This window comes from Urocitellus parryii, chromosome 15 (assembly GCF_045843805.1).
Source record: "Urocitellus parryii isolate mUroPar1 chromosome 15, mUroPar1.hap1, whole genome shotgun sequence".
Taxonomy (NCBI): Eukaryota; Metazoa; Chordata; class Mammalia; order Rodentia; family Sciuridae; genus Urocitellus; species Urocitellus parryii.
This window is the reverse complement of record NC_135545.1, coordinates 24142719-24169881: the sequence shown is the minus strand read 5'-3', so window position 1 is coordinate 24169881 and position 27163 is coordinate 24142719. Positions and strand designations below refer to the sequence as shown.

The 27163-nt window shown below is 34.2% G+C and overlaps 1 protein-coding gene across 2 annotated transcripts; it reads left to right on the top strand.

Annotated features, from left to right (window-relative positions):
* The first annotated feature begins 123 nt into the window (after positions 1-123).
* Vps35 (VPS35 retromer complex component) lies at positions 124-27163 on the top strand. 2 transcript variants are annotated; one of them, XM_026406890.2, is made up of 17 exons: positions 124-182; positions 5755-5853; positions 7607-7703; positions 8436-8559; positions 9664-9846; positions 11304-11517; positions 12722-12805; positions 13351-13460; positions 15126-15222; positions 15329-15477; positions 17102-17309; positions 17836-17991; positions 20140-20262; positions 23871-24050; positions 24545-24784; positions 25164-25307; positions 26226-27163. In XM_026406890.2, exons 2-17 carry the CDS (start codon positions 5839-5841, stop codon positions 26403-26405), a joined length of 2304 nt encoding a protein of 767 aa, XP_026262675.1. In that variant the 5' UTR covers positions 124-182; positions 5755-5838; the 3' UTR covers positions 26406-27163. The 2 variants fall into 2 exon arrangements, with proteins under 2 accessions (XP_026262675.1, XP_026262674.1); XM_026406889.2 differs by having other exon boundaries at positions 136-221.

Sequence of the window (27163 nt, the reverse complement as noted above, 5' to 3'; positions counted from 1 at the left end):
ACTGGCTGGCGCCCAAGTCCATCAGTCTAGCGTGAATTGGCAAGGGCCAATAAACACGCGAGACTTGGGTTCCCAGAAGCAGGCCAATCGAGGAACCTCCTGCAGGGCCCGAAGGCGGGGCTAAAGAGGGCGGAGCTTGGAGGGGCCGCAGCGTCACCTGATCGCGGGAGGCTCTGCTTGGGGTAGGTGCTGCTTGCTGCAGGCTCGGGGGAGTCGCCATGGTGAGTGCTGAGGGGTAGGCAGACCCAGGGCAGACCCTTTTTGCGGCCTCTGCTTTCTCTTGCCGATCGGGATCCGTGCGGGCGGAATAGGGGCCCAGCAGTTCGACTGGGGCTAAGACCAGCCCGGCTTGGCCTGCCGGATAGGGGACAGGCCGAGGAAGGCCGCAAGCAGTCTGCTATGGGCCGGGGTGGGCGGTGGCCCCTGGCTGCGGCCGTTGCTCTGAGAGTAGGCGACTTCTCTGAGGGGGTGTCTCGACCTGTAGATTTTGTGTGTCTGTGAATACCTGCAGCTGCTGCTTAAGTGGAATCGGCCACCTCCCCTCCAAGAGGGGAGCCCGAGTCCCAGGTCTAAGCTACCAACCGGGTTGGGGGCTTGGAGAACGCCAGAGCCTATGGTGTAGCGCAGGGACCCGCCCAGATGGTGCATTTCCACCTTTGTGCTTAGCTCTGTTCAGCCATCCCCACACCCTTTTCTCTGCAAAAAATAGCTTTCAGAGGGGCCGCGTTGGTTTCCCAGCCTTTCTTGGCCTCATAGATCCCTTGCGCTGCCGTGTTTGTCAGTGAATTCTAGGGACCTGTTTCCTAGAAGGACTCATGTTATCTTCCACTAATCCTGGCAGTCAGAAAGGAGACTGCTTTTTCATTTGTTCATTTGAACACCCTGGCTCGGTTGTCTTCCCTTTGATGAAATCCAAGTATTTTTCTTGTTGGAAGTAATCATTCTCTTTAGGCCTCTCTGTGATGGTAGCAAGTCGTGGTGTGGCATTGGCGGATAAACTTGAACTTCCTCAAAATATGAATCCTGGGTGTAGTTTCCACAAAGGCAAGTTGTCACTTGCATTTTATTAGCGTTTGGTGTGTGTATTGTATAAATGATTCTTTTGGATGTTGATGTTTTGTAGTCAGTTTTAATTATCTCATTATTCACTCTTTGTAGACAGGTTTCTGTAAACCTGGACACAGATTTCACTTTTAAATGTTTTAATAGGAGAAAGCAGGATTAAATTTTTGACACATACTTCTTTCATATAATGTATTGACTTACAAAGTGATTTTTATTTCTCAGAATTTCTACAACTGGGAAATGATACATAATTAATGTAAACATTTAACTTTAGGATGTCTGTTTCTTGATGTTTGTGGAGTGATATTTTAGTGCTTTGTAATGAAAAGCACTTAATTGAGTATCTTCTTATTGTGCACGTCATTTCTGTCCTGGGCTAACCAGGTTTGAGCAGTTAGCCAGACACAGTCCAGCCCTCATAAATTGAGTTGAAAAAGGAAGCCTTTTTCACAGTCTTCTCACAGTCACTGTGTGTGACCTGGGGAAGTACTCAGGCTTTGAGCAAGTACTTTGGGCAAATATCAGTAATTTTTGCATCTGAAAATAAATGTTGGTTTCTTTGTCCCTTCCCAGACCTTAAAAATCTAGACTCCAGTTCAATTAATTGAACATCTTGTGTGCTTTCAGTGTCATGGATTGTGCTAGATATTGAATATAAACTAGTGGAGGAGACATGCTTATGGAACTTACTATAATGCAGTGGGAGGGTTGCTTCACAACACTGTCAACTCCAAGCTTTAAGGAGAGTTTTACCCAGAGACCTTGGGAAAGACTACAGGAAGTAGTAACACGTGAATATCTGAGGAGGATGGGCAGAAATTCTCCACGCCATGAAGAAAGGATATTACAAATAGGTGAAGCCAGGAGAATAGAATGTTCTTGGTGTACTGCATCCTAGGATTCTTGGTAAATTAGCATCAGTTTGGCATTAAAATTATGGGCCTTTTGTTTGTGGGTCTTTTTGGGGGGATGGCAGAGCTGGTAGTTGAGCCCGCCCCCACTCCTTTTCTGGCATGCTCTGCAAGCACTTTACAACAAAGCTACATTCCCAGCTCAAATTATGTTTTAAAGTGCTCATCACCTCATTATCCTTAATTCTTATTGAAAATTGTTAATTTGTGTTATATCATCATTTTAAAAATAGCACTTTTATTAACATGATAGTATTCTGTGTCTTTTTAGGATTAGTTTTCATTTTGCAATTGATTTGCTTTGTATTGTCAGCTTACATCTCAGCCTATGAGTGGGGAAATTAACAAGTAGGTTGCTACAAGGTGTGGAGGTAATTGCTTGCCTCTAAATAATAATTGTATCACACTTCAAGTGATTACTATGTGCTATGCACATTTTATTTGTGTCATTTACTTCTCAAAATATTGATGAAAATCTCTTTATTTTTATGAAAGAGTAAATTAAAAGTATATTGTTTTAAATGGAGAGTGGTTTTGTAGACTTGAGAGGGCTGTTTGTGGGGTCTAAAGGCAAAATGGGCATTATCACAAATGTTAATTGGATTTTGAATCTGTAATGTATCCATTTTTCTCTGATCCATGAGCTATAAAATGCACAGATATTTGCAAATGGAAAACCACTTTCATGAATGAGGAGACATTGGTTGGTTCCTTGGCTTGTGTTTAATCATAGGATGTTTGTGATGTAACTGTCCCTGCTCTGTGTGACACTTCCTAGGAAGGGCATTAAGAATAGCCCTTAGAATAGCCATTTGTAGCACAACTATACTGATAAAATGTGAAAATATATTTCTTTATTATAGCTTTTTAAAAATTTGTAGCCTACTTTGTAACAACTTGTCTTTGGTAATGTTTTACATTTTTATTTACTTTTCTATTAACTTTAAGCTTAGCTGATACAAAATAGAAGAATTTTGCTAAAATAGTATTCATTTGTTTATAGGTCCACAGAATTTAGTCATTCTACTCAAATTTTATGGAACTAGTTTATATGCTTTATAATAAAAATTATTATGCACAGTAGCCAAAAGATGGAAGTAACTCACATTTTTATAGATGGATAAGTGAATAAATAAATGTGGTATGTATATACAGTGGAATAGGCAACCTAGAAAAGGAGGAAAATTCTGATACATAGTACAAATAGATGAACCTTGAATACATCATGCTAAGTGAAATAAACCAGACAAAAAAGAAAAATGTTGTATGATTCCACTTATATGGGGTATCTAGAGTACTTAAAACACAAAATACAATTGCCTGGCAGGGAACCCGGGGTGTGGTATGGTGCTGTGTGGTGTGGTAATGGTGTTGCTGTTGCTCTTGCTGTTTAATAGATACAGTTTCCATTTGAAAAGATGAAAAAGTTCTGGAGAAAGAAAGTGGTACTGTACAACATTGTAAATGTATTTAATGCCACAAAACTGTACACTTAAAAGTGATTACAGTGGTAAATTTAAATACATCTTACCTCAATAAAAACAAGTGTTATAAAAATATCCTGATGTATTGCTACTTATTTCTAAATTGACCATTTGACCTTAATGTAGTCTATTGATTCTAATTATTAAATCTGTTCTACTTAGAGTTTATATACCCAAAAAAATCCACAATAGGTTGGTTTACTAAAGTTCTTAGAGGACTAGCCCATGAATAATAGTAAATTTCTTTAGGTTAGAATCCTTAAATGCTGGTGTTCTCCTTAACTCTGAAACCAAATTTTATGCTTATAGTTCTGCTGTATAAATTAACGATCTTTTAAAGTGAGGGTTAAAAGGATTTTAACTTTTTCTTTGAAATTTATTTATGCATCTAAGGAGGACTGCAGAGGAATTCAGTTTCACTGGAGTTTGTCATAATTAAAGGAGATACAGGGCTTTGCTGCTTATTTAATTTTTTTTCCTCTTCCCAAAATTAAACCACCAAGAGAAATTTCAGTATTTTTTAAAAAATGATTATAGTTCAGAAATGGGTTTTATATGGCTCGTGTTTCACTAATCTCAAAATGAAGTGTTTTTTCGATAGTCTTGGATATGAAACAGACCAGATTTTACTTTCACGTTTATGCAAATGTCTTTGCTTTCTATCTTTTAAAACTTATTATGTAAGAGACTTTTTGTTTTTTAAAATTGGGGAGAAATTGACAAAATTAACCATATTAAAATGAATAGTTCAGTGGCATTTTCATAAATTTGAAATACTGTATAGCTACCACCGCTACTTCATTCTAAAACATTTCATGATCTCAAAAATGGAACTCATAAAATACTGATTTCTGGGCTGGGGCTATAGTTCAGTGGCAGAGTGCTTGCTTAGCATGCATGAGACACTGGGTTCGATCCTCAGCACCACATTTAAAAAACAAAAATGAAAACACACAACAAAGTAAATGCATTCTGTCCACCTACAACTAAAAAAAAAAAGAATAGTTATTTCCCCCACCCTCCCTGCTGATAACCACCTTTCTGTTTCTATGGATAATTTATCTGTTCAGGATATTTCATATAAATGGACTCAGACAATATGTGACTCTTAGTGTATGTCTTCTTTATTTAGTGTAATGTTTTCTAGCAAATGAATTTTCTACAGTTGGAATGTATTAACCTATTTTTTTTTTTTTTAATACTGGGGATTGAACCCAGGGGCACTTTACCACTGAGCTATATCCCCAGCCTTATTTATTTGTTTGTTTGTTTTTTATTTTGAGACTGGTTCTCACTAAGTTGGATAGGGCCTTGCTAATTTGCCATGAGGCTGGCCTCAAACTTGTGATCCTCCTGCCTCAGTGTACCGAGTTGCTGGGATTACAGGCATGTGCCACTGTGCCAGGCAACTTCATTCCTTTTTATGATTAAATAATAATTTCATTGTATATATTGTAAACTACAATTTGGTTATCCATTCACCTGTTGATTACTTAGTAATTTATATTAAATACACAATCTAAATGTTTTAAAACCAGCTTATTCATGAAGTCAACATTTATAAAGCATGCATATGTATGTTGAATCCCAAGTGTATGAAAGTGATCATCATTTATAATTGTAACCTGATGGATGCTGTGGTACAGATGTAAACACAGTGTTTATACAACATGAGGGAATGGTTAATTCTACTTGATAGGAAGAATTAATTCATGTTTTAGGCAGCCTTTTGACTGGATAGCAGAGTAGATATAGTTTATCCGTTATAGCTATTGACCTATATATTTGAAATGATATAAGCTGGATATTTGAGGAAAATACTCTTTTCATTTCCTACTATAAGTTGCTAACAACAATTCCAGTTATTATATTTCTAAGCTCTGTAGTTCCTTGTTAATATATATATATTGCCTAATGTGGTGGGATGTCAGTGTTCTTATAAAGTAGTTGATCTAAAACGCAGATGAAAAGTAGCCTAAAGGGAGAGTGTTTTAGAGTTTTAAAGTTCTAAGACTTTATCTATCACAAGTATTAGATTGGTTGGATGGCTGTGTTCTAATTGGATTCAGAGCATATTAGCAGAATATAGTAATAAATTACCATAAATTTCTTTGAGGCCAACATGTTTTTTCAGTAGTTGTCAAAAATTGATAAATTAGTTTAAGATGTAGAACTGGAATTTAATGTTAAAGTGTTGGAGATAGGCTATGATTCAAACTATAGAAATAAAAAAATTTGCTAGAAGAAAGTATTTATGAAATATTAATAAAAGTTTTTATTTTTTAAAATTTCAGCCTACAACACAGCAGTCACCTCAAGATGAGCAGGAGAAGCTCTTGGATGAAGCCATACAGGCTGTGAAGGTTCAGTCCTTCCAGATGAAGAGATGCCTGGTAAGAATGAAAATATGAAAGATATATGTAGACTGCAGGTTTCTCAGGAAACATCTACAGTGTTTTCTGAAAATTTGTAGTACCACTGCTTCTGGTAAATCTAATCTTCAGTGTTTACAAGCTTCTGTCTTCAGTTCTTCCTTTCTGAAGTATGTAGAGCAGTTTCAACAGAGAGGTCTGTTTATTCACAATTTTATGTATGGTTTGGGATTGTCTGTCTTCCCTACTAGAATGTAAGCCTTTTATTTATATATCACTATCATTACCACACTAAGATCTGACCTGAATTACTAGCTTCTTGGTTCTATACTTGATGTATAATGGGCGTTCAATAAATAATTTTTTGAATTAATGGATTTAAATTCTTTCAATTGTTTTCTCCTGGTTATCTTGAAACTTTTAATTTCCATCCTGAATAGATAGAATTGGCAATTTATAATCTGTAATCATAATGTAAAAGCTAACATAAAATTACACTTTACACCTATTTATGTAATTTTCATTTTCTAAAAGATAGGAGATAATCTGTATAGATAGTATAGCTCCTCTAGATGATGATGATGATGATGATGATGATGATTATCATTATTTGATACCAGGGATTGAACCAGGGGCTCTTAACCACTAAGCCGCATCTGCTTTTTTATATTTTTATTTAGAGACAGGGTCTCACTGAGTTGCCTAAGGCCTCACTAAATTGCTGAGACTGGTTTTGCAATCATGATCCTCCCGCTTCAGCCTCCTGAGTTGCTGGGATTACAGGTGTGTGCCACCGTGCCCGGCTGGACTAAAAGTTAAGGAATTGAACCAAATAAGTACCAGTGTACCACAAGCCATAAATTGTGGTGGTGGTGATACTGTCTTACCTTTGGATAATGTCTCACAATTTCTAAATGGTAAGAATGAAAATATGAAAGATATATGTAGACTGCAGGTTTATGCATTAGAATTATGCATTAGAATGCTTTCTAATGCTCTTATATTTTACTGATTTTTGGTTTATTTGGAAAGAAAAATAAATTTCATGGAATGGAGAAGATAGGTTTGTTATTGCTTGCTTCTTTGTCTTTTTGTGTATACAATGTTTCTTGTATTTCAAGGAATTGTCTGTTTGAGTTAAGTGAGCACTGTGAGGGTTTAAAAGATACAGGAGGAAATCATGCTTACATGGATAGTCATTCTATACAGCTCTGAAGAGTCTCCAACCTATGACAGCCATTGTCAGGATAGTATCTTACTTCAAAAAAAAATTAGTATGCCAGCTGTTTTAGTTGCAGGTAAAGTGTGAATTAATGGATCTAGTTCTCTAGAGGTTGAAAAGATTAAACTAAGAAGTTTATAATCCTGGACATTTAAGTCTTGCTAAGCTTTGGAACTTTGGTGAGGAATCACACATCTTTCTTTTTAGTAGAGAGAAAGTAAGGAGAAACTAATGTTAATTATTTTTTAATATATATACATATTATAATATATATACATATGTATATATATTATAATATGTATATATATTAGTTGTTAATGAACCTTTATTTATTTACTTACTTACATGTGGTGCTAAGAATTGAACCCAAGCCTCACATATGCTAAGCAAGCACTCTACCACTGAGCCACAACCCTAGCCCCTAATGTTAATTTTTATGTGGTTAAAATAATTTCAAGAGCTTTAACAATTATGTAACAAATCCTTATTGTAACTAAGATAAATGTTTATTTAAATGAAGCATTCTCATCAATCCTTTTGGTATTTCTATAGGACAAAAACAAGCTTATGGATGCTCTGAAACATGCTTCTAATATGCTTGGTGAACTCCGGACTTCTATGTTATCACCAAAGAGCTACTATGAACTTTGTATCTTTTTAATGTTGAAGAATGAACATTTGGACCATACTTATTTCTTGATAAGGCCAATTTTGTTTATTCTTTATTAAACTTTTCTGGAGTCATATTATTCTTCATTGTCTTAACTTAAATGGCTGAATAAGGAAAAAGGGAAACTTTCTTTCTTGGTACTCTTTGTTTAGTTTATTTCCAATACTAAGGATTGAACCCAGGACCATATGTGTGCTAAGCAAGTGCTCTACCACTGAGCTAAACCTCCAGCCCTGTGCTTAAACTTCTTTAAATGGTTTGTTACTGTATCTCAATTTCCAGGCCTTTCTTGAAGGATATTGAAGTTATTAGGTAGTTGGTTCTTAATGCTTAGATTTTATCATATAGGACTCTGAAATGGAAAGGTATTCAGTCATTTGACATTTTAAAACCCTCATCAGTCTGACCAGGTGACCATTGTGTATTTACTGTTTTGTTTCACCAGACATCTATTTAAAATCTTTTTTTTTTTTTTTGGAGTGGAAGTCTGGCTATATTGCCCAGGCTGATCTTGAATCCTCCCACTTCATCTGTCTGAAAATTTTATTTTTGTTGATGGACCTTTATTTTATTCATTTATTTATATGCAGTGCTGGAAATTGAACCCAGTGCCTCAAGATATCTGCCCAATAGTTATTAATGAGTCCAACAAGTTACAGAGTTGTTTAGGTTGGCTTGTCTTTATTTTTAATCCTTAATCATGATTAAAAGATATGGCTATTTCTGATGAACTGCATTATTTGGAAGTCTACCTAACAGATGAATTTGCTAAAGGAAGAAAAGTGGCAGATCTTTACGAGCTTGTACAATATGCTGGGAACATTATCCCAAGACTGTAAGTAATTAGAATTGGAGACTTTTTACATATGCATTTCCCACTTTATGTTATATTCTTTCTTTGAAAAACCAATTTTATGAATATTTAATTTCTTAACAAATTGAGATTAGCATTTTGGTATGTATTTTGTTATCTAAGTTTTAGAGTAGATTTACTTTTTATATAGATGTTTAAGAATTTTAGAAATAGAAAAAAATAGATGTTATTTTTTATAAAGTTTTGACTATTAAAAATTGATATGACAATTATTTTCTTGCTAATATATTTAAATAAACGCACATGCACACTCATACACACACACACACAGACACATGCATATAGATAGTAGTCACCCCCCACTTTATCCATGATTTTAGCTACCCACTATTAACCAGGGTCCAAAAATATTAAATGGAAAATAGCAGAAATAACTGTTTCATATTGTGTAATGTTCAGAGTAGTGTGTTGAAATCTTACATTGTCCTATTCTTTTGTCCAGCATATCGACACTATTTATGCTACCTATTTGTTAGTCACTTGTTAATTTAACATCTCGTTATCAGATCAACTGTCATGTTAAGTCAGTGCTGTGTTCAGGTAACCCTTATGTGGTAGCCTAATACCAACTTACATTGCCTATTTCAGTCACCTTACTTCATCTTATCATGTAGGCATATTACCATCTCACATCATAACAAGAAGGATGAGTACACTATTATAAGACATGAGAGAGAGATACCACATATCTTTTATTACATATATTGTTATGAATGTTTTATTATTAGTTATTAATCTCTTATTTAATTTATAAATTAAACTTTATCCTAAGTATATATTATAGGAAAAAAACATACTATCAGTTGCAGTTTCAGGCATTGACTGGGGATCTTGGAACATATCCTCCAGGGGGGACTACTATATATATGTTTTAATATATCAGTCAGTGGATTATTTTATTTTTTGTATTTTAATAAGTTATATTTTAAATCAGATGGCATTAATAATGCAGGAGAAAGCAACATGATTTCTGTTTTAATGTTTATGTACAGTATTTTGGGCATAATAAAGTGTTTGATTTGAATATTGTATTTCTAATCAGATTTCTTTTTATAATTCTTCTAGTTATCTGTTGATCACAGTTGGAGTTGTATATGTCAAATCATTTCCTCAGTCTAGGAAAGATATTTTGAAAGATTTGGTAGAAATGTGCCGTGGTGTGCAGCATCCATTAAGGGGTTTATTTCTTCGAAATTATCTTCTTCAGTGTACCAGAAACATTTTACCTGATGAAGGAGAGCCAACAGAGTAAGTAATTTCTCTCTCAGTTTAGTTGTAATGTTTTTTCATTATAGAATATTTAAAAACTATAGAAAAGTATTCAGAAATAAGAAAATAAATATTTTTCCTACCCACTGTCATTTGCGTTTTATGTATAGATTTTCATTGTCATATTGAACTCCTTAGTATATATGGTGTATATATATGTATACATGTATACATATGTATACATATATGTACACACACTAAGGAGTTCTATGTGTGTGTGTGTGTATATATATATATATATATATATACACATACATACAAACAGGTTAATATTTTGCTTATCACTTTATGTTGAGATGTAATTTGCAAAATGTACAAATTATGTGTGTATCTATTTTTTCATTTAACATAATTTTTTCTATTAAGTGTTCTTTGAAAGTATGACTTTTAAAATTAGTTACATTTTAAAAATTATATTTGTGATGAAATAATTAGGTGTGCTTAGTTTTTCCCATGAGCTAGTCAGCATTTATAATTGTTTCTTGAATGTCTTTTAGTTTTTGTAATTTATAGGCTGCTAATTACTCTAAGTGATTTTAATCATTTTTGCACACAGATAGTAATTCCGTCCTCAAACCCCTCCCCCCAAAGAAAAGCCATTCAAAGAGGCCCCCATCTATGGCTCATGTAACCAGCATTCTAGAGTCCAAGTCCATTTGTACTTTTTACCTATAGTAACGTCAGATGGTCAGCTAGCTGTGATCTTCAAACAACTGGGTGAACTCTTCATGTCACAGGTCCCTAGATTAAAGAATTTAATTTCTTTTTTTAAAAATTTATGTTTTTATTGACTTTAATACTAAGGTAAACAAATCAACGATGTTTAATATCACTTTCAATTTATTTTTAAGAGAAAAAAAAATTTTTTACCACATATGTAATGAAAAAGTACTGAAAAGATAAGAATTTGAGTATAGAAAATATGATGAAGGTATTTGCTCTATTACACTTTGACTCTAAGTTTTGAGCATGTAATTAGGCAGTCAATAAAAAAAACATGGAAAACTGCTGAGTTCCCCATCCTATTAAATATAAATTAGGAAATGCATAAATGTAAGCTCTCCTTTCTCATGAAGTTTACATTGCAATAAAAAAATTCAACAATTAAATGATGTAGTTAGTAGTACATATAAGTGTCAGATTTTTTATATTTTTGAATTAAGGGAATTGCCATAAGAGCAAGTCCATGTAGCTCAGGATAGGGAGTTGGGGAAAGTAATTTGTCCCTTGAAAACTGTATTATGTCCTTTGCATTGTATTATTTCCCTGAGGCAGTACTCTTAAAATTTAACACTAATCGAGTGAAGTTGTAAGTGTTTTTTAAAATAAAGCACTAGTGTATTACAGGGATAGGAAAGAAATGAACAAAGGAGAGGGATAGTAGTCCCATAATTTAAATCCAGTATAAAGACTTTTTTCCAACTGTTTTTTTGCAGTGAAGAAACAACAGGTGATATCAGTGATTCTATGGATTTTGTACTACTCAACTTTGCAGAAATGAACAAGCTCTGGGTGCGAATGCAGCATCAGGGACATAGCCGAGATAGAGAAAAAAGAGAACGAGAAAGACAAGAACTGAGAATTTTAGTGGGAACAAATTTAGTGCGCCTCAGCCAGTTGGAAGGTGTAAATGTGGAACGTTACAAACAGGTTAATATTTTGCTTGTCACTTTATGTTGTGAGATGTAAATTGAAATCTAATTTTTAAAATAAAAATATTTTTGTTGGATAATATGACACTGGAAAACATTTTTAAGTGACTTTTTATCAAAGAAGACCTAAAAAAACTGAAAGATAAAAAACAGTTTTTGTGGATTGGAAGGCTCAATATTGTCAAGATAGCAGTTTTCCTTAAATTGATCTAAGATTTAATGTAACCTCAATAAAGATCCCAGTAAGTTTTCTTGTAGAAATCAATAGACTGATTCTAAAATTTATATGAAAAAGCAAAGAACCTTCAATAGCCATGGCAGTTTTGAAAGAGAACAAAAGTTGGAGCACTTGGACAACCCGAGTTTATAATTTACAACAAAATGAAGACAGTGTGGTGTTGGTGAAAGGGATAAATAAATAAATCAATGGAGGTGAATAAAGCAGAGATCAGCAAACTTTTCCTATAAAAGAACAGACAGTGAATATATTTTGTCTTTGTAACAACTCATATAGTATCAACTAATAAACTCAGCAGGTATAGTGCAAAAGCAGTCACAAAAAATGCAGAAATAAAGAGATATGGCTGTTTCAGTAAAAATTTGCAAAGATAGGCAACTAGCTAAATTTGCTGATCTCTGGATTAGATAATTTGTTATAGACTCACACATATGTGATCAATTTTTTTTTTTTTTTTTTTTTTTTTGCAATTCTGGGGATTGAACCCAGGTCCTGTCATGTATGCTAGGCAAGTGCTTTACCACTGAGCTATGTCCCAAGCTCAGTATTTTGGAGAAAGGTGTAAAGGTAGCCTTTTAAACAAATGTTTCAGCAACAATTGGATATTTATATCCAAACAACGAAAGTTAAATCTGACCAGTCCTTCACACCAAGTAGAAAAACTAAAAATGGATCAGATTCAAATATAAAATCTAAAACTATTAGGAAAGATGAAGGAAATCTTTATGACCTTGGATTATATATATTTCTCAAAATACATGATTCCATTTTATCATGAATTTTATACTAAATAGGAACCTAGAAATTTTTTATTGAAAACATCTGTAAAATTTTAAAACTTTATAATGAAATATGGGTGAGAACAATTTAATATATGATTTTCAAGTTAGTTTAGGGTGTTATTAGAGTGTTTGGAATTTGAAAGTGATCTTTTAACCCTTATATTTTTTTTCCCCTCTTTTAGATTGTATTGACTGGTATATTAGAACAAGTCGTGAATTGTAGGGATGCTTTGGCTCAAGAATATCTCATGGAATGTATTATTCAGGTAGGTGGGAAATTTATTTCGTGTTTAAAAGGACTCATTTTATCTTTGTTAATTTTCATTATTTTGAAAAAAGCTTGGGCCAGGAATGGTGTTGTCATGCCTGTTGTTCAAGCTACTCAGGAGGCTGAGGCGGGAGGATCTCTTAAGCCCAGGAGTTCAAAGCCAGCCTGGGCAACATAGCGAGAAACCACCTCAGAAGAAAAATCTTAACTGAATAAAAAATCAACTTTCCTGAATAAAGAACTTTATGTTCTCCAAATAATAACTTGATCTTTGTGTTGATATTTTTTCCCCCCAAATGTGGGAAAGAGTGATGTCTTGAGTCTTCTAGGTCTCATTAGTTTTAGTTTAATTGTAGGTGAATTTTGTTAGTGGAATATTTCTGTCTGGGATTATATGTAGAAGATTAAAAAATAATATATTTGAGTTTACTTGTATAAGATTAAATTTATTTTTTTCATGAATAAGAACTTTAAATAGATGAGTTCTGAATATCCTGTGAAATAACTTTTATTGGTATCAGTCAACTATTATTTGATTTTCAGGTTTTTCCTGATGAATTCCACCTCCAGACTTTGAATCCTTTTCTTCGGGCTTGTGCTGAGTTACACCAAAATGTAAACGTGAAAAACATAATCATTGCTTTGATTGATAGGTAAGACCTTCCAACACTGGAGGGCAAAATGCCCTGATTTAGGAATAATGAATTTAAAACATTTTCATAATTATTTGTCTCTGTCTTTTATATCAGTGATAAATAATTTAGTTCTGTGAGTATGCATGAAAGAGGTTCAACTTTTAATTGTATAGAGACATGGAGATAATAAGTATTTTTACTTCGTCCATTTAATTGACATGTAGACGTTTTTGTACAGACCCATCATTTAAATCTTGAAAATCCAAAGATATTGAAAAACAAAATTTCTTTCTCACCATGATATAAGGTATTTTTCAGTGGGACCTGATTTGATTTAGAGTTTTCTTTATTAAGTAACCATAAGGCGTGTGTGTGTGTGTGTGTGTGTTTCTTTGTTTTACCATCCCTTTTTCTTAAATTTTTTTTTTTTTTTTTTTGTATTGGGGATTTAACCCAGGGGTACTTTACCACTGAGCTACAGTCTTTTTATTTTTCATTTTGAGACGGGGTCTTGCTAAGATGCTGAGGCTACCCTTGAATTTGTGATCCTCCCCTTGAACTTGTGATTCCCCCGTCTCAGTCTCCTGAGTCACTTGGGTTTATAGGTGTGCTCTCCTGTACCTAGAATACCATTACTTTTTCTTAAAGAAGAAGTTTTAAGTATTACATATGTTTAGTAAATTCCCTTTAAATTTTATTTTATTAGCCATTGATCTTGGTTGGTGTGTTAAAAATATAAAACTTGACCTTTGAGGACTAGAAATGTAGCTCATTGGTAGAGTACTTGGCCAGCATGCCCTGGGTTTGATCCCAAGCACTGCCAAAAAAAACTCCCCCCAAACCCCAAAATCTTGGTCTTTGGTAATGGCGTTAGTGAATAAATGTTTGGTAACCAGGCTGTGGGTAGTACATAATATGTGTCCTACTTATGAGCATAATACATTGTCATGAAATCAGAAACCCAATTGAAGATTTATTTCTACAAATACCTTTTCTTATATTTTAAAATTATCTAACTATTAGTTTTAGAGTCTGAAAATTTATACAGCCGAATTCTCCAAATTATCAGCTCTATCCTGGGCAGCAAAAATTCCGTGTTTGTTGGGCCTGCTATAAAGGTAGCTAGTAAACTGGACTTTCCTGTGTAAGATGTAATGTCATTTAGCTATCCTGATTAGTACTGATTCTTCTCTACATAACAAACTGAATGCATTTGTGACCTTAGCAAACAGATAATGGAACAGACATGATTTTGAATATTTTAAGATTTGGGAAATAATAGTTAACTTTGTTACTTTTGGAATTAGTTATAAACATACAGTATCTTAAAATAGTCTATATTTATCTTTTAAAGATTAAGTCATGGTCATTAGATACATTTGTGACTTTAATGCATTTCTCTCCATGTCTACGATTAAAGACTTTAAAAAGTTTAGGAAAATCATCCTGTTGAAAATGTCTAATAAGGTAAAAAATAAGAAAGTTGATGAAAAGGCATTGTTGGCCAATCTTTTTAGTTCAGAATGAGTTGAGGGAATGATTGGTATTCATTGTCCTTTTCAAAAACCTCTTTTAATGTGCTAGAACAAATAGATTTGTACAAGACAGAAAAGCAATACAGAATAAAATGTCATTCATGATCCCACTTCTTATATTTTTTGAAATAAATGTTTTCCTTTTTAGATTAGCTTTATTTGCTCATCGGGAAGATGGACCTGGAATCCCAGCAGATATTAAACTTTTTGACATATTTTCACAGCAGGTGGCTACAGTGATACAGGTTTGTTTAGCTTTTCTCCTAAGTTCTCAAAATTTTGAAACTTCTCTGCTGGAAGATCCTTTTGTAATTGTTTAAAATTAATTGTATGTTTTTCTAAACGTTCCAGTCTAGACAAGACATGCCTTCGGAGGATGTTGTATCTTTACAAGTCTCTCTCATTAATCTTGCCATGAAATGTTACCCTGATCGGGTGGATTATGTTGATAAAGTTCTAGAAACAACAGTGGAGATATTTAATAAGCTTAACCTTGAACAGTAAGTCAAAGTTATATTTTTGTAAAAAATACATATAAAACACCTTTTTTGTCCTAGATTTGTTTTTCTCCCTCAGAGGCTTTTTGAAATGTTAGCATTTGTCATGTTTTAAGCTTTTGTTAAAATTGTCATGCTTGGTGCTAATCAGATCAGAAAGTTACCACCAGTTATTTAGTTGCATCATTAATGAAATAATGACACTCAAGGACCAAAGACAGTCTTCAGAGAGCAGTGTCTCCAATTCAGATCCCTTTCTATAAATGAATAAGCTGGTTTTTAAACTATAAGGAAATTTTACTCAAGGAATATTTCCATAAGAATTATTTTCCTACAGATGAGTAATTTGTAAAAAAAATGGGAGGATATGTATATTTAAGGTAAAAAATTAGGGGTAATATATAATATTATACTAAATGTCATATATATACATACAAACATATAATGTTTAAGGTACAGAAATTAAATTGATTGAAATACTTTTAGTCTATTTTGAACTTTAATTTTCATACTTTTAGGGAAATTACTATACCATTCTGTACTTGAAGCTACTTCAACCATGCTATCCTAGACCTGTAGCACCCTCTAGTGACTACTGTGGGCAGTTTTAATCTTATTATATTTTCCAACAGCTCCCTTATTGACTCACTCCCCCCTGCTTCTGAACTTAGGTCAATGGGTCAAGCAGTTTTTCTCATTTGTATCTCCCTTCTAGTGGTTCAGGAAAGTTCCTTCTTTTTTCTTGACTTATTATCTTTTTACGTGGATGTGAACTGAAAAATAGTTCAGATCTTGAATGATGGGCATGAGAAAATTTAATGATGTATCTGTTTCTTTACCCACTAAATGAGTTTTAAAGTCAAAGTAGACAAAATAATTAGAAATCCCAAACTCAGAAGGTCTTATAAACGTCTAAATATATCTTAATCTCCACAGAATGATGCTACAAGCTAAATACAACTTGCCTTTACTTGATTACCAACATTTGGTGCAATTGTTTATATATAATTTTTGTATTTTTCTATTCTTTTGAATTGCTGGTTTTGCATGGATTTTTTTCTTATTTTCATCATGAATATGCAATATTTATTGGTTGCCCTAGGAATCAAACTGCTACTTAAAATACTTTACCTTAGAAATGCTGTCAAATTCTAGACCCTCATCTTTCTAGCTATACAACCTGTTCATTAGTTGGAGACTATTATTTTATTTATTTACTTATTTATTTTGGTACTGGGGATTGAACTGAGGGGCACTCGACCACTGAGCCGCATCCACAGCCTTATTTTGTGTTTTATTTAGAGACAGGGTCTCACTGAATTGCTTAGTGCTTTGCTTTTGCTGAGGCTGACTTTGAACTCCTGATCCTCCTCCCTCAGCTCCTAAGCTGCTGGGGTACCATCATGCCAGTTAGAGACTACTATATTTATCACCAGAACAATAATAGATAAATTGAGTGTGTGTGAATGAAGTCATTGGGGTATTTTGGGATAGTATGATTCATTTGACCCTCTTTTTTAATATGTAAATGAAATTTTAAAAATTTTTGTGGAGCAGGTACTACTTGTTTATAAAAGTTGATTTTATTCATTAAGTGTTAATGTTTTCTTTCTTTTTTTTTTTTTAGTATTGCTACCAGTAGTGCAGTTTCAAAGGAACTCACCAGACTTTTGAAGATACCTGTTGATACTTACAACAATATTTTAACAGTCTTAAAATTAAAACATTTCCACCCACTTTTTGAGTACTTTGACTACGAATCCAGAAAGAGCATGAGTTGTTATGTGCTTAGTAATGTTCTGGATTATAACACAGAAATTGTCTCTCAAGACCAAGTAAGTAAAAACCAACATGCTACTTTAGGGAAACAGACAATATAGTTAAAATTTCAGACTTTCAGACCTAGTCACATGAAATAGGGGAGGGTAATTTAATACTAAAGGAAAGTTGCAAGTAGCTTTTTCAATATACAAATTAGAAAATTAGAGATAGATATATATAGAAGAATCAAACATCTATAATTCCAACAGAAAAAGAATAAACATTGTTAATATTTGGTGCATCTCTTTCAGACTTTTGCCCATACACATATGTATGTGTTTTTTTTTAATGGAATTATTTATTTTTATTATTATTTTTTTAACACAATGTCTTTATTTATGTGGTGCTGAGAATCGAACCCAGGGCCTCGTATGTGTGAGGCGAGCGCTCTATTGCTGTGCCACAACCCCAGCCCCTAAAAATGGAATTATTTTGCTGATAATTTTTCATAACTTTATATACAACTGGAAATACTTAGACGATGGTTTCATATCTCGATGTTTTCACCCTAGTGGGTTTCTTGTGTCTCCCATGTTACAGGTGGATTCCATAATGAATTTGGTATCCACATTGATTCAAGATCAACCAGACCAACCTATAGAAGACCCTGATCCAGAAGACTTTGCTGATGAGCAGAGCCTTGTGGGCCGATTTATTCATCTTCTGAGGTCTGAGGACCCTGATCAGCAGTACTTGGTATGAGTTAATTCTTACTTCCTTTAGTTGGATATTCCATAAGTATTTCATGTTCTTATTTTTTTTAGAACTGTGTATTACTTTTAGAAGTGTTCAGTTGCAGCTGGGCACAGTGGTACATGCCTATAATCCTAGTTACTTGGGAGGCTGAGGCAGGAGGATTGCAAGTTTGTGGCTAGCAAGGGTGACTTAGCAAAATCCTGTCTCAAAATAAAAAATATAAGAGATAGGGGGATATAGCTTATTTTCTGGATTTGATCACTACTGAAGTAAAAGAAAGGTTCAGTTGCTTATCACAATAAACTCTTAAGAATAAGAAACATAATCCTTATATTAACTTTTATTTATTTTTCCAAGGTTCGTAAACGTAAGTTGTATTTGTCACGTTGAAAATATGTGAAAAACTTTAAAATTCAATTTTCTTCTTCCTTAACCTTAGTTGCCTAATAAAGAACAATTGGGGGCTGGGGTTGTGACACAGATGGGCTGGGGTTGTGACTCAGAGGTAGAGCACTCGCCTCGCACCTGGGTTTGGTCCTCGGCACCACATAAAAATAAATAAATAAAATGTATTGTGTCCAACTACAACTAAAAAATAAATATTTTTTAAAAAAGAACAATTGGATGAAGTTCTCTTTTTTTGAGGGGGGATACCGAGGATGGAACTCAGAGGCACTCAACCACTGAGCCATATCCCTAGCCCTATTTTATATTTTATTTAGAGACAGGGTCTCATTGAGTTGCTCAGTGCCTGGCTTTTGCTAAGGCTGGCTTTGAACTCAAAATTCTCCTGTCTCAGCTTCCTGGAGCCACTGGGATTACAGGCGTGTGCCACCACATCTAGTGGATGAAGTTCTCTTTTTTATCATTAGTTTTCAGTTAATCTTTGTGAAATAAATAAAGACATGTTGCCTTATTAGGGGTTTTGGCAACTGATACTGTGTAATTTATTTTAAAGAAAGGTAGTATGGTTGATTGCATAACTGGGCAAAGTAGTTGAATGCACAAGGCTATAATGACAAGTACTTTCTTTTGAAGATAAGTTCTGTTTTCTATTGACTTTGGCGTTGTTGACACTCTTGTACTCCTTCATAATTGATGTGAAAAAGAGACTGATTTCTATTGGTAGTATGATAGTCTTTGACTTTGCCTAATGTAAACATTCTGAGCATTGTGATATCATGTTCTGTGTACTATGTGATCTGTACAGTGACTGTCTGATTGTTGAAGTATTTTAAATGATTCCTTCATGTTTCTTTGTGAGATTGTGTGTCATTTTCTGTTACATACCAAATATCGAGGTTAGGAAGCATGCCTTCAACATTGATAGATGAGTATGCCTTTGTGCAGAGCCTTTAAGGATAGAATCATTAGTTTCAACTGTCCCAAAGGAGAATGCATTCACTTAACCATTTACCATATCAGAGACATTCACAAAGCCTGAATATATCACATGTTCTATTACATGTATCACTAAATATTTCATAAATTCTGTGTTTGCAATTTTTCCTGAGACATCTGTGTATTTGTTTCATAATGGCTCTTTTAAAGTGTATTGGCATGTCCCTTGGTTTAAATGGGCTTAAAATTTTTCTTAATTAGGAGATATTATCTACCAGCAATGTACATAAAGTAATGTCCAACATTTTCTGAGCACATGTCTTGTGTCAGGTACTGATAACACTTTACATGTGTCATTTGATTTTTCCCAAAAATTCTAGGAGCATGTTATACCATTTTTCAAATGAAACTTGGAGCTAAGAGAAAGTAACTTGCCCAGGGTCACACAGGTAGTATGTATTAGAATCTACTGTTAAATTTAAGTCTGTCCTATATCTAAGCCTGCATTCTTCATCAACACTATACCTTGTATACATGTGTACAAAAATATATTTAAGTATCTGTCTACTCCTAGGTTAGGTTATGCAACCTCTCTGAACCTCAGGTTTCTCCATTTATGAAGTGGAGTTACTGTCTGTCTCTAGGGTGATTGTGACAACTTGGGGAGACAAAAAATATATAAAGTACCTACCATTATAAAGCCCAGTATATTTGTACATAAAAGTAATGATGATTAGAGCTTCATTTAGTTTATAAATGATTGATCATAGTGTGGAAAAAATTTAAAAAAAATTTTTTTTTGGTCAGATTTTAAACACAGCACGAAAACATTTTGGAGCTGGGGGAAATCAACGTATTCGTTTCACACTACCACCTTTGGTATTTGCAGCTTACCAGCTGGCTTTTCGATACAAAGAGAATTCTAAAGTGGTGAGTTTACTTTTAAGTATGTCACTACTTTTTTCCTTTTCCTCACTTTGTGTATTAGTTTTGTATTATGGAAAATTTCAGACAGATATAAAAATAGTGGTATAATAAGTTCCCATTTTCAGCAATTCTTAATTTGTTACTCATCCTGTGGTATGTGTCCTAACAGCAATGTTGGTAAATCACATACTAGCTGAGGGATTACATAAAAATACTTAGAAATAGAGTGTTGTAACATGTACCTGTATACTTGGGAGGTTGAGGCAGGATGATCACTTGAGCCCACAAGTTATAGACTATCCTGGGCAAAATAAACTGTCTTAAAAAAAAAAAAACAACTTAGAAATGAAAAATTAAACCAGTTTTTTAAATTTATGTTAGAACTTTCTCATTGGTCCTAACCCAGATTAACTTTGCTTAATAAAAGGGCTCAGCATTACATAATCACTTCTCTCTAAAAGCATGATATTTGAACAATATCATGAGCCAAAAGTGCAGTTCTTTTATGAATCTCTTTCTTTCTCATGACTAATGTATTCAGTAGTATGGATTTGAAGAAAATACCTCAATGTATCTGAAAGTTGGACAGCCAGGTTTATGTTGAGGAATAAACCTCAGTAACTTAATTTTTTAATAATGGAGAAAAAGGTTTATTCAGTGGATCTACCAGCATGAATGGCAGCTTTTTTAAAAAAATATATTTATTTTTTAGTTGTAGTTGGACACAATACCTTTATTTCACTTATTTATTTTTATGTGGTTCTGAGGATTGAACCCAGGGTCTTGCATGTGTGAGGCGAGCACTCTACTGATGAGCCACAACACCAGCCGGAATAGCAGCTTTTGATCTATTTTTATTAGTCCAGCATCTCAATTTCATTGTATTTTCCAGCATGTTATGGATAAGTATTTATGACTAACAATAAAATATAGCAACTAGCCTGTATTCAAAGCTGTAGTAATCAAAAGAATATGGTACTAATAAAAACAGACCCTCAGATCAGTTGAATAGAATAGATAAAGTCCAGAAATAAACCCATACATATACAGTCTTAATCCTTATCAGGCTGCCAAGGATACACAATGAGAAAAAGACAGTTTCTTCTATAAATGGTGCTGAGAAAACTGGATATCCACATGCAAAATAATGGAATTGTACCCTTATGTCATGTAAAAAATTAACTTGAAATCACTAAAGACTTAAATGTAAAACTTGAAATCATAAAACTAGGAGAAAATATAAGCAAAAACCTCCTTACATTGGTCCTAGCAATGATTTTTTTTTAATATAACTAAAAGTTCAGTCAACAAGAGAAAAATAGACAAATGGATTATATCAAACTAAAAAGCTCTCTACACAGCCAAAGAAATAATCAACAAAGAGACAACCTGTAGAATGGAAGAAAACGTTTGCATACATCTGATAAGGGGTTAACATCCAAAATATATAAGTAACTCAATTCAATATCAAGAAAACAACTTGATTTAAAAATGGGCAAAGAGCCAGGCACCGTGGCGCATTCCTGTAATTCTAGCAGCTCAGGAGGCTGAGACAGGAGGATCGAGAGTTCAAGGCCAGCCTTAGCAAAAAGCGAGATGCTAAACAACTCAGTAAGACCTTATCTCTAAATAAAATACAGAAAATAGGGCTGGGGATGTGACTCAGTGGTCACGTGCCCCTGAGTTCAATCCCTGGTAACCACCACCTCCCCCTATAAAAAAAAAGAAAAAAGAAAAATGGACAAAGAATCTAAATAGAAATTTTTCCAAAGAAGGTGTATAAGTGAAAAAGGTGCTCAACATCACTGATCACCAGAGAAATGCAAATCAAAATCACAATGAGTTTCACCTCACATCTGTTAATAGATATTCAAAAAGAAAACAGATGACAAATAGAACTGTCATGTAGTCTTACAATCCTACTACCAGCTATCCAAAGCTAATGAAATCATTATGTTAAAGAGGTATATGCACACTTATGTTCTTTGTAGCATTGTTTACAATGGCCAAGGTATGAAAAAAACTAAATGTCAACAATGGCTGAATAAAGAAAATGTGGCATACACTCACACACACACACACACACACACACACACACACACACACACTCACAGAAGAATATTATTCAGTCATTAAAATCTAAGAAGTCCTGCCATTTGTGACAACATAGGTGAATCTGGAGGTCATTGTACTAAGTGAAATAAGTTAGAATCAGAGAGGTAGATACTGTATGATCTCACATACATGGAATCTTGACAAGTCAAAACTCAAGCCAGAGTAAACCAATGGTTGCTAAAGAATAAAAACTCAAGTTATAAGATGAAAAAATTGTAGAGATAGAATATATATGGAACAGAAAAATAGCAACCAGGAATTACTCTATGCCACATTCTGTGCCAAGGACTGTATGCTTGGTTTATGGCATTTAATTTTTATAACAAGTGTATGACTATCACCTTCTTTGAAAAATGAAAAGAACTGAATAAGTTTGGGAGGTCGAACATAATAAAATATTTAACCTCACTAATAATTACAATAATGAACCTTTTAGGAAATTATATTGTTCAAGAGAAATGAACTCCAGTAATGGTAATGGTGTAATAAGAATTTATTCTCATTTAATAATGGTGAGAAGGTCAATTACTATAGCCTTTCCAGTAGAAAACTGGCAGTATGTTACTGGCAGCACTAAGTGGAATTAATTATTAAATTTCACTTCTAAGAATTTATACTAAGGAGCCAGGTGCAGTGGTGCACGCCTGTAATCCCAGCAGCTTGGGAAGCTGAGACAAGAGGATCTCGAGTTCAAAGCCAGCCTCAGTAAAAGTGAGGTGCTAAGCAACTCTGAGACCCTGACTCTTAAAATACTAAATAGGGCTGGGGATGTGGCTCAGTGGTAGAGTGCCCCCGAGTTCAATCCCTGGTGCTAAAAAAATAAATAAATAAAATAAAAAGAATTTATATTAAGGAAATAATTAGACTTGATGAAGCTCTGTGTATATAAACCAGTCATTGTGGTATTGTGGATTGTTTCTATAGGAGAGTAACAAATTATATTACACAATTCAGTTGGAATATTTTCTATCCATAAAAATAATCTCAAATAATTTAGTATCATGAAGAAAATGTTTTTGATAAAAACCAATTCATTTAACTCTTTCCATTGAGCTTTAAAGTAGAAAACAAATCCATATGCAAAGAACCCAGTTACCTTCCATTTATACAGAGAAAAAATGATGACATTAACATCAGGATATGACAGTGATTATTTCTAGGTGTAGATTTAGGGATGATTTAATTTTTAAAATCCTTTTGTGTATTTTCCCAATTGGGGATGTGTTACTTTTCTGATCAGAAGGAAAAAAAAAAAAAAAAGAAACGGAAAATATACAAAAAATTGCTAAGGCAGTAGCCTTAAATGGATGTTTTAAGAAGACATCCAGCTTGATTTATCTGTGTGCTCCATAAATAAGAGAAGGAAAATGACAGGAAAATTCTGAGTTCAGTTTTACTGCTTTCACTGTTATATTAGACGTTTTAAATAAAACAAATATTGTCATGTAAATTAATCTTGACCTGATGGTAATTTAAAATTTTTTTCCTTATTTTAGGATGACAAATGGGAAAAGAAATGCCAGAAGATTTTTTCATTTGCTCACCAGACTATCAGTGCTTTGATCAAAGCAGAACTGGCAGAGTTACCCTTAAGACTTTTCCTTCAAGGAGCTCTAGCTGCTGGAGAAATTGGTTTTGAAAATCATGAAACAGTAGCATATGAATTTATGTCCCAGGTGAAGATCTGTTCTCCTTTTTGGGTTGTCTGATCAGTTTTCTTGGATTTGGTTACTTGTTGTAGTTATGGTGGTGTGTACATGGCTGGTCTTCTCTTTTTTTAAACTGAGTATGAGACTACTGTTTTCCCACTGTCCTAGAACCTCTTCATGTTGTATAGCCATATTGAGTGGTGCAGAGCCGCAAAAATTGTTCAGTTACTCAGTGCTGATGAAGTCTAAAATTTCCAAGAGGGTCATGGTAAAAGTGTTTCATGGGGAGAAAAAAAGTTCCTTTGTCTCTTGAGTTTGGAGATCTAGGGTTAAACAAAGTTGAGACAGGTTATTTTCTGCAATTTATCGACATCTTTACCATCTTAGCTATAAGTTGTGCCTCTCTGAGGGGACAGGATAGCACTCTCTCATATGAAGGGACTGTGGAATATATTAGAGGATATGGGTTTGGTGGAAAGTATTCTGGTCCCTAAAAGTCCTTTCTGCTTTGTGTCCACCAGGCATTTTCTCTATATGAGGATGAAATTAGTGATTCCAAAGCACAGCTGGCTGCTATCACCTTGATCATTGGCACTTTTGAGAGGATGAAGTGCTTCAGTGAAGAGAATCATGAACCCTTAAGGACTCAGTGTGCACTTGCTGCATCCAAACTTCTAAAAAAACCAGATCAGGGCCGAGCTGTGAGCACCTGTGCACATCTCTTCTGGTCTGGCAGAAACACAGACAAAAATGGGGAGGAGGTAAGGTTATTCCTGACCATGTGGAGACCGTTAACAGTGATTAGTTACCATGGCCTTGTGCTCTGGAGGTGAAACATTTGGGGCATTTGAATATCTGACAAAGTTATTTTGTTTTATTGAATGAAGTGGACAATCATGTGGATAGTCTTAGCCTGTGGTGAAACCTTCACTTTGAGGATATCATAACATAGCAAGTGTACACCACTAACTGTTCTTTTAAATATAGCTGTATACTTTTTTTTTTTTAACTAAAAGAATAGTGAAGAATGTTCTGTTCCTTTAAAATAGGAAAGAACATTGTAGTGTTGTGTTTTTTTGTTTGACAGTGGGACATTCGCAGTTTTAATCTCTTCCATATTTCCTTGGCCTTTTACTTTAGCTTCATGGAGGCAAGAGGGTAATGGAGTGCCTAAAGAAAGCTCTAAAAATAGCAAATCAATGCATGGACCCCTCTCTACAAGTGCAGCTTTTTATAGAAATTCTGAACAGATATATCTATTTTTATGAAAAGGAAAATGATGCGGTAAGTGAACTAATAAAGTATTACTTGTGGACTAGTATTTTCCTTTCCCACCTTATGAGACTTGATGTATAACAAAAGTTTATCACAGCTGGGCACTGGTGCGTGCTTATAATCCCAGCAACTCAAAAGTCTGAGGCAGGAAGATCTCAAGTTTGAGGCCAGCCTTGGCAAATTAGTGAGACCCTGTCTCAAAAAAATAAAAAGGACTGGGTTGTGGATGAGTGGTAGAGTGCCCATACATTTGAAAAAAAAAAAAAAAATTAGCTGGGTGTGGTGGCACATGCCTGTAATCCTGGTGGCTTGAGTGGCTGAAGCAGAAGTATTTTGAGTTCAAAGCCAGCCTTAGCAACTTTCCACAATGAAATCCTGTCTATAAATAAAATATCAAAAAAGACTGGGATTGGGCTGGGGATATAGCTCATTTGGTAGAGTGCTTGTCTCACATATACAAGGTCCTGGGTTCAATCCCCAGCACCACGTAAAAAAGGTAGGGGTGAGAGGCTAAGATGTGGTTCAGTGATTTAGCGCCCCGGGTTCAATCCCTGGTACCAAAAAAAAAAAAAAAAAAGAATCTATAAATTGCCAAAGAGTAGGCTGATTTGTCATTAAGTACTAATTTAGAGTAATTCCTAAATATATTATCCTTTTAGCAGCACATTGTTGGTCCAAATTTGTAGGTTAAATAAAATTTTGGTTTTGTCCTTCTTTTACTGGTTCAAATTACTCTATTTTAAAAGTTGTTTTTGTTTTTTGGGACTAGCCAATAGTTGTTGCTCAAACTAGGAATCATGTTCTCATCTCTCTTTTTTCATAATTACTCGGGTAATTGGTGAGAATACAAATTTCTTTAAATGGTGTTATTAAATGTTATTTTTTGTGATACATGTTTGACCATGAAATATACATACTCTTTCGTAGGTAACAATTCAGGTTTTGAACCAGCTTATCCAGAAGATTCGAGAAGACCTCCCAAATCTTGAGTCCAGTGAAGAAACAGAGCAGATTAACAAACATTTTCATAATACATTGGAGCATTTGCGTTTGAGGCGGGAATCACCAGAGTCTGAGGGGCCAATTTATGAAGGTCTCATCCTTTAAAAAGAAAACAGCTCACCATACTTCTTTCCATGTACATCCAGTAAGGGTTTTATTAAACTAGGTATCCCTTCCATAGATTGTGCCTTTCAGAAATGCTGAGGTAGGTTTCCCGTTTCTTACCTGTGATGTTTTTACCCAGCACCTCCGGACACTCACCTTCAGGACCTTAATAAAGTTATTCACTTCATAAATGTTCAAGTCTGTCTGATCACCCCAAGTAGCATGACTGATCTGCTATTTAAAATTTCTGTGATCTGTGAAGAAAAAAAAAAAAAAAAAAGACATACACAGTTACCTTGGCTACTAATGAAGCTCTCTCCTTTTGTTTTGTTTCATTGTTGATTGTGTATTTTCTTCATTACTGGGAGTACTAACCCAAAAGTATCTGTCTCTTTGTTCTCTAGTCCAATTTGAGATTAATTTAGAAGGAATACTGTATGTGTAATTCAGCTTGGGCTTTCCCCTAAATGCAAGGCCATGTGTAATATTTTCCCTAAAACTAGAATATATTAATGCATGTTTTGAGAATTTTAAAGCACCATGGTCAAAACCAGAAGCTATATTTTGCATATTTGGACTCAGCCATCCATTAAGAACCTATGTTGTCCTCTGGATATATTTATCAAAATAATTTGGTTTTGAATAGTATAAAATAGAAAATTTTCGATCTGTATAATTTATGTATAACCTTCATTATTGTAAATTTAATGGGAAGTGCATCACAATTATGATTTTTTTTGCACCAGTGAAACAATAAA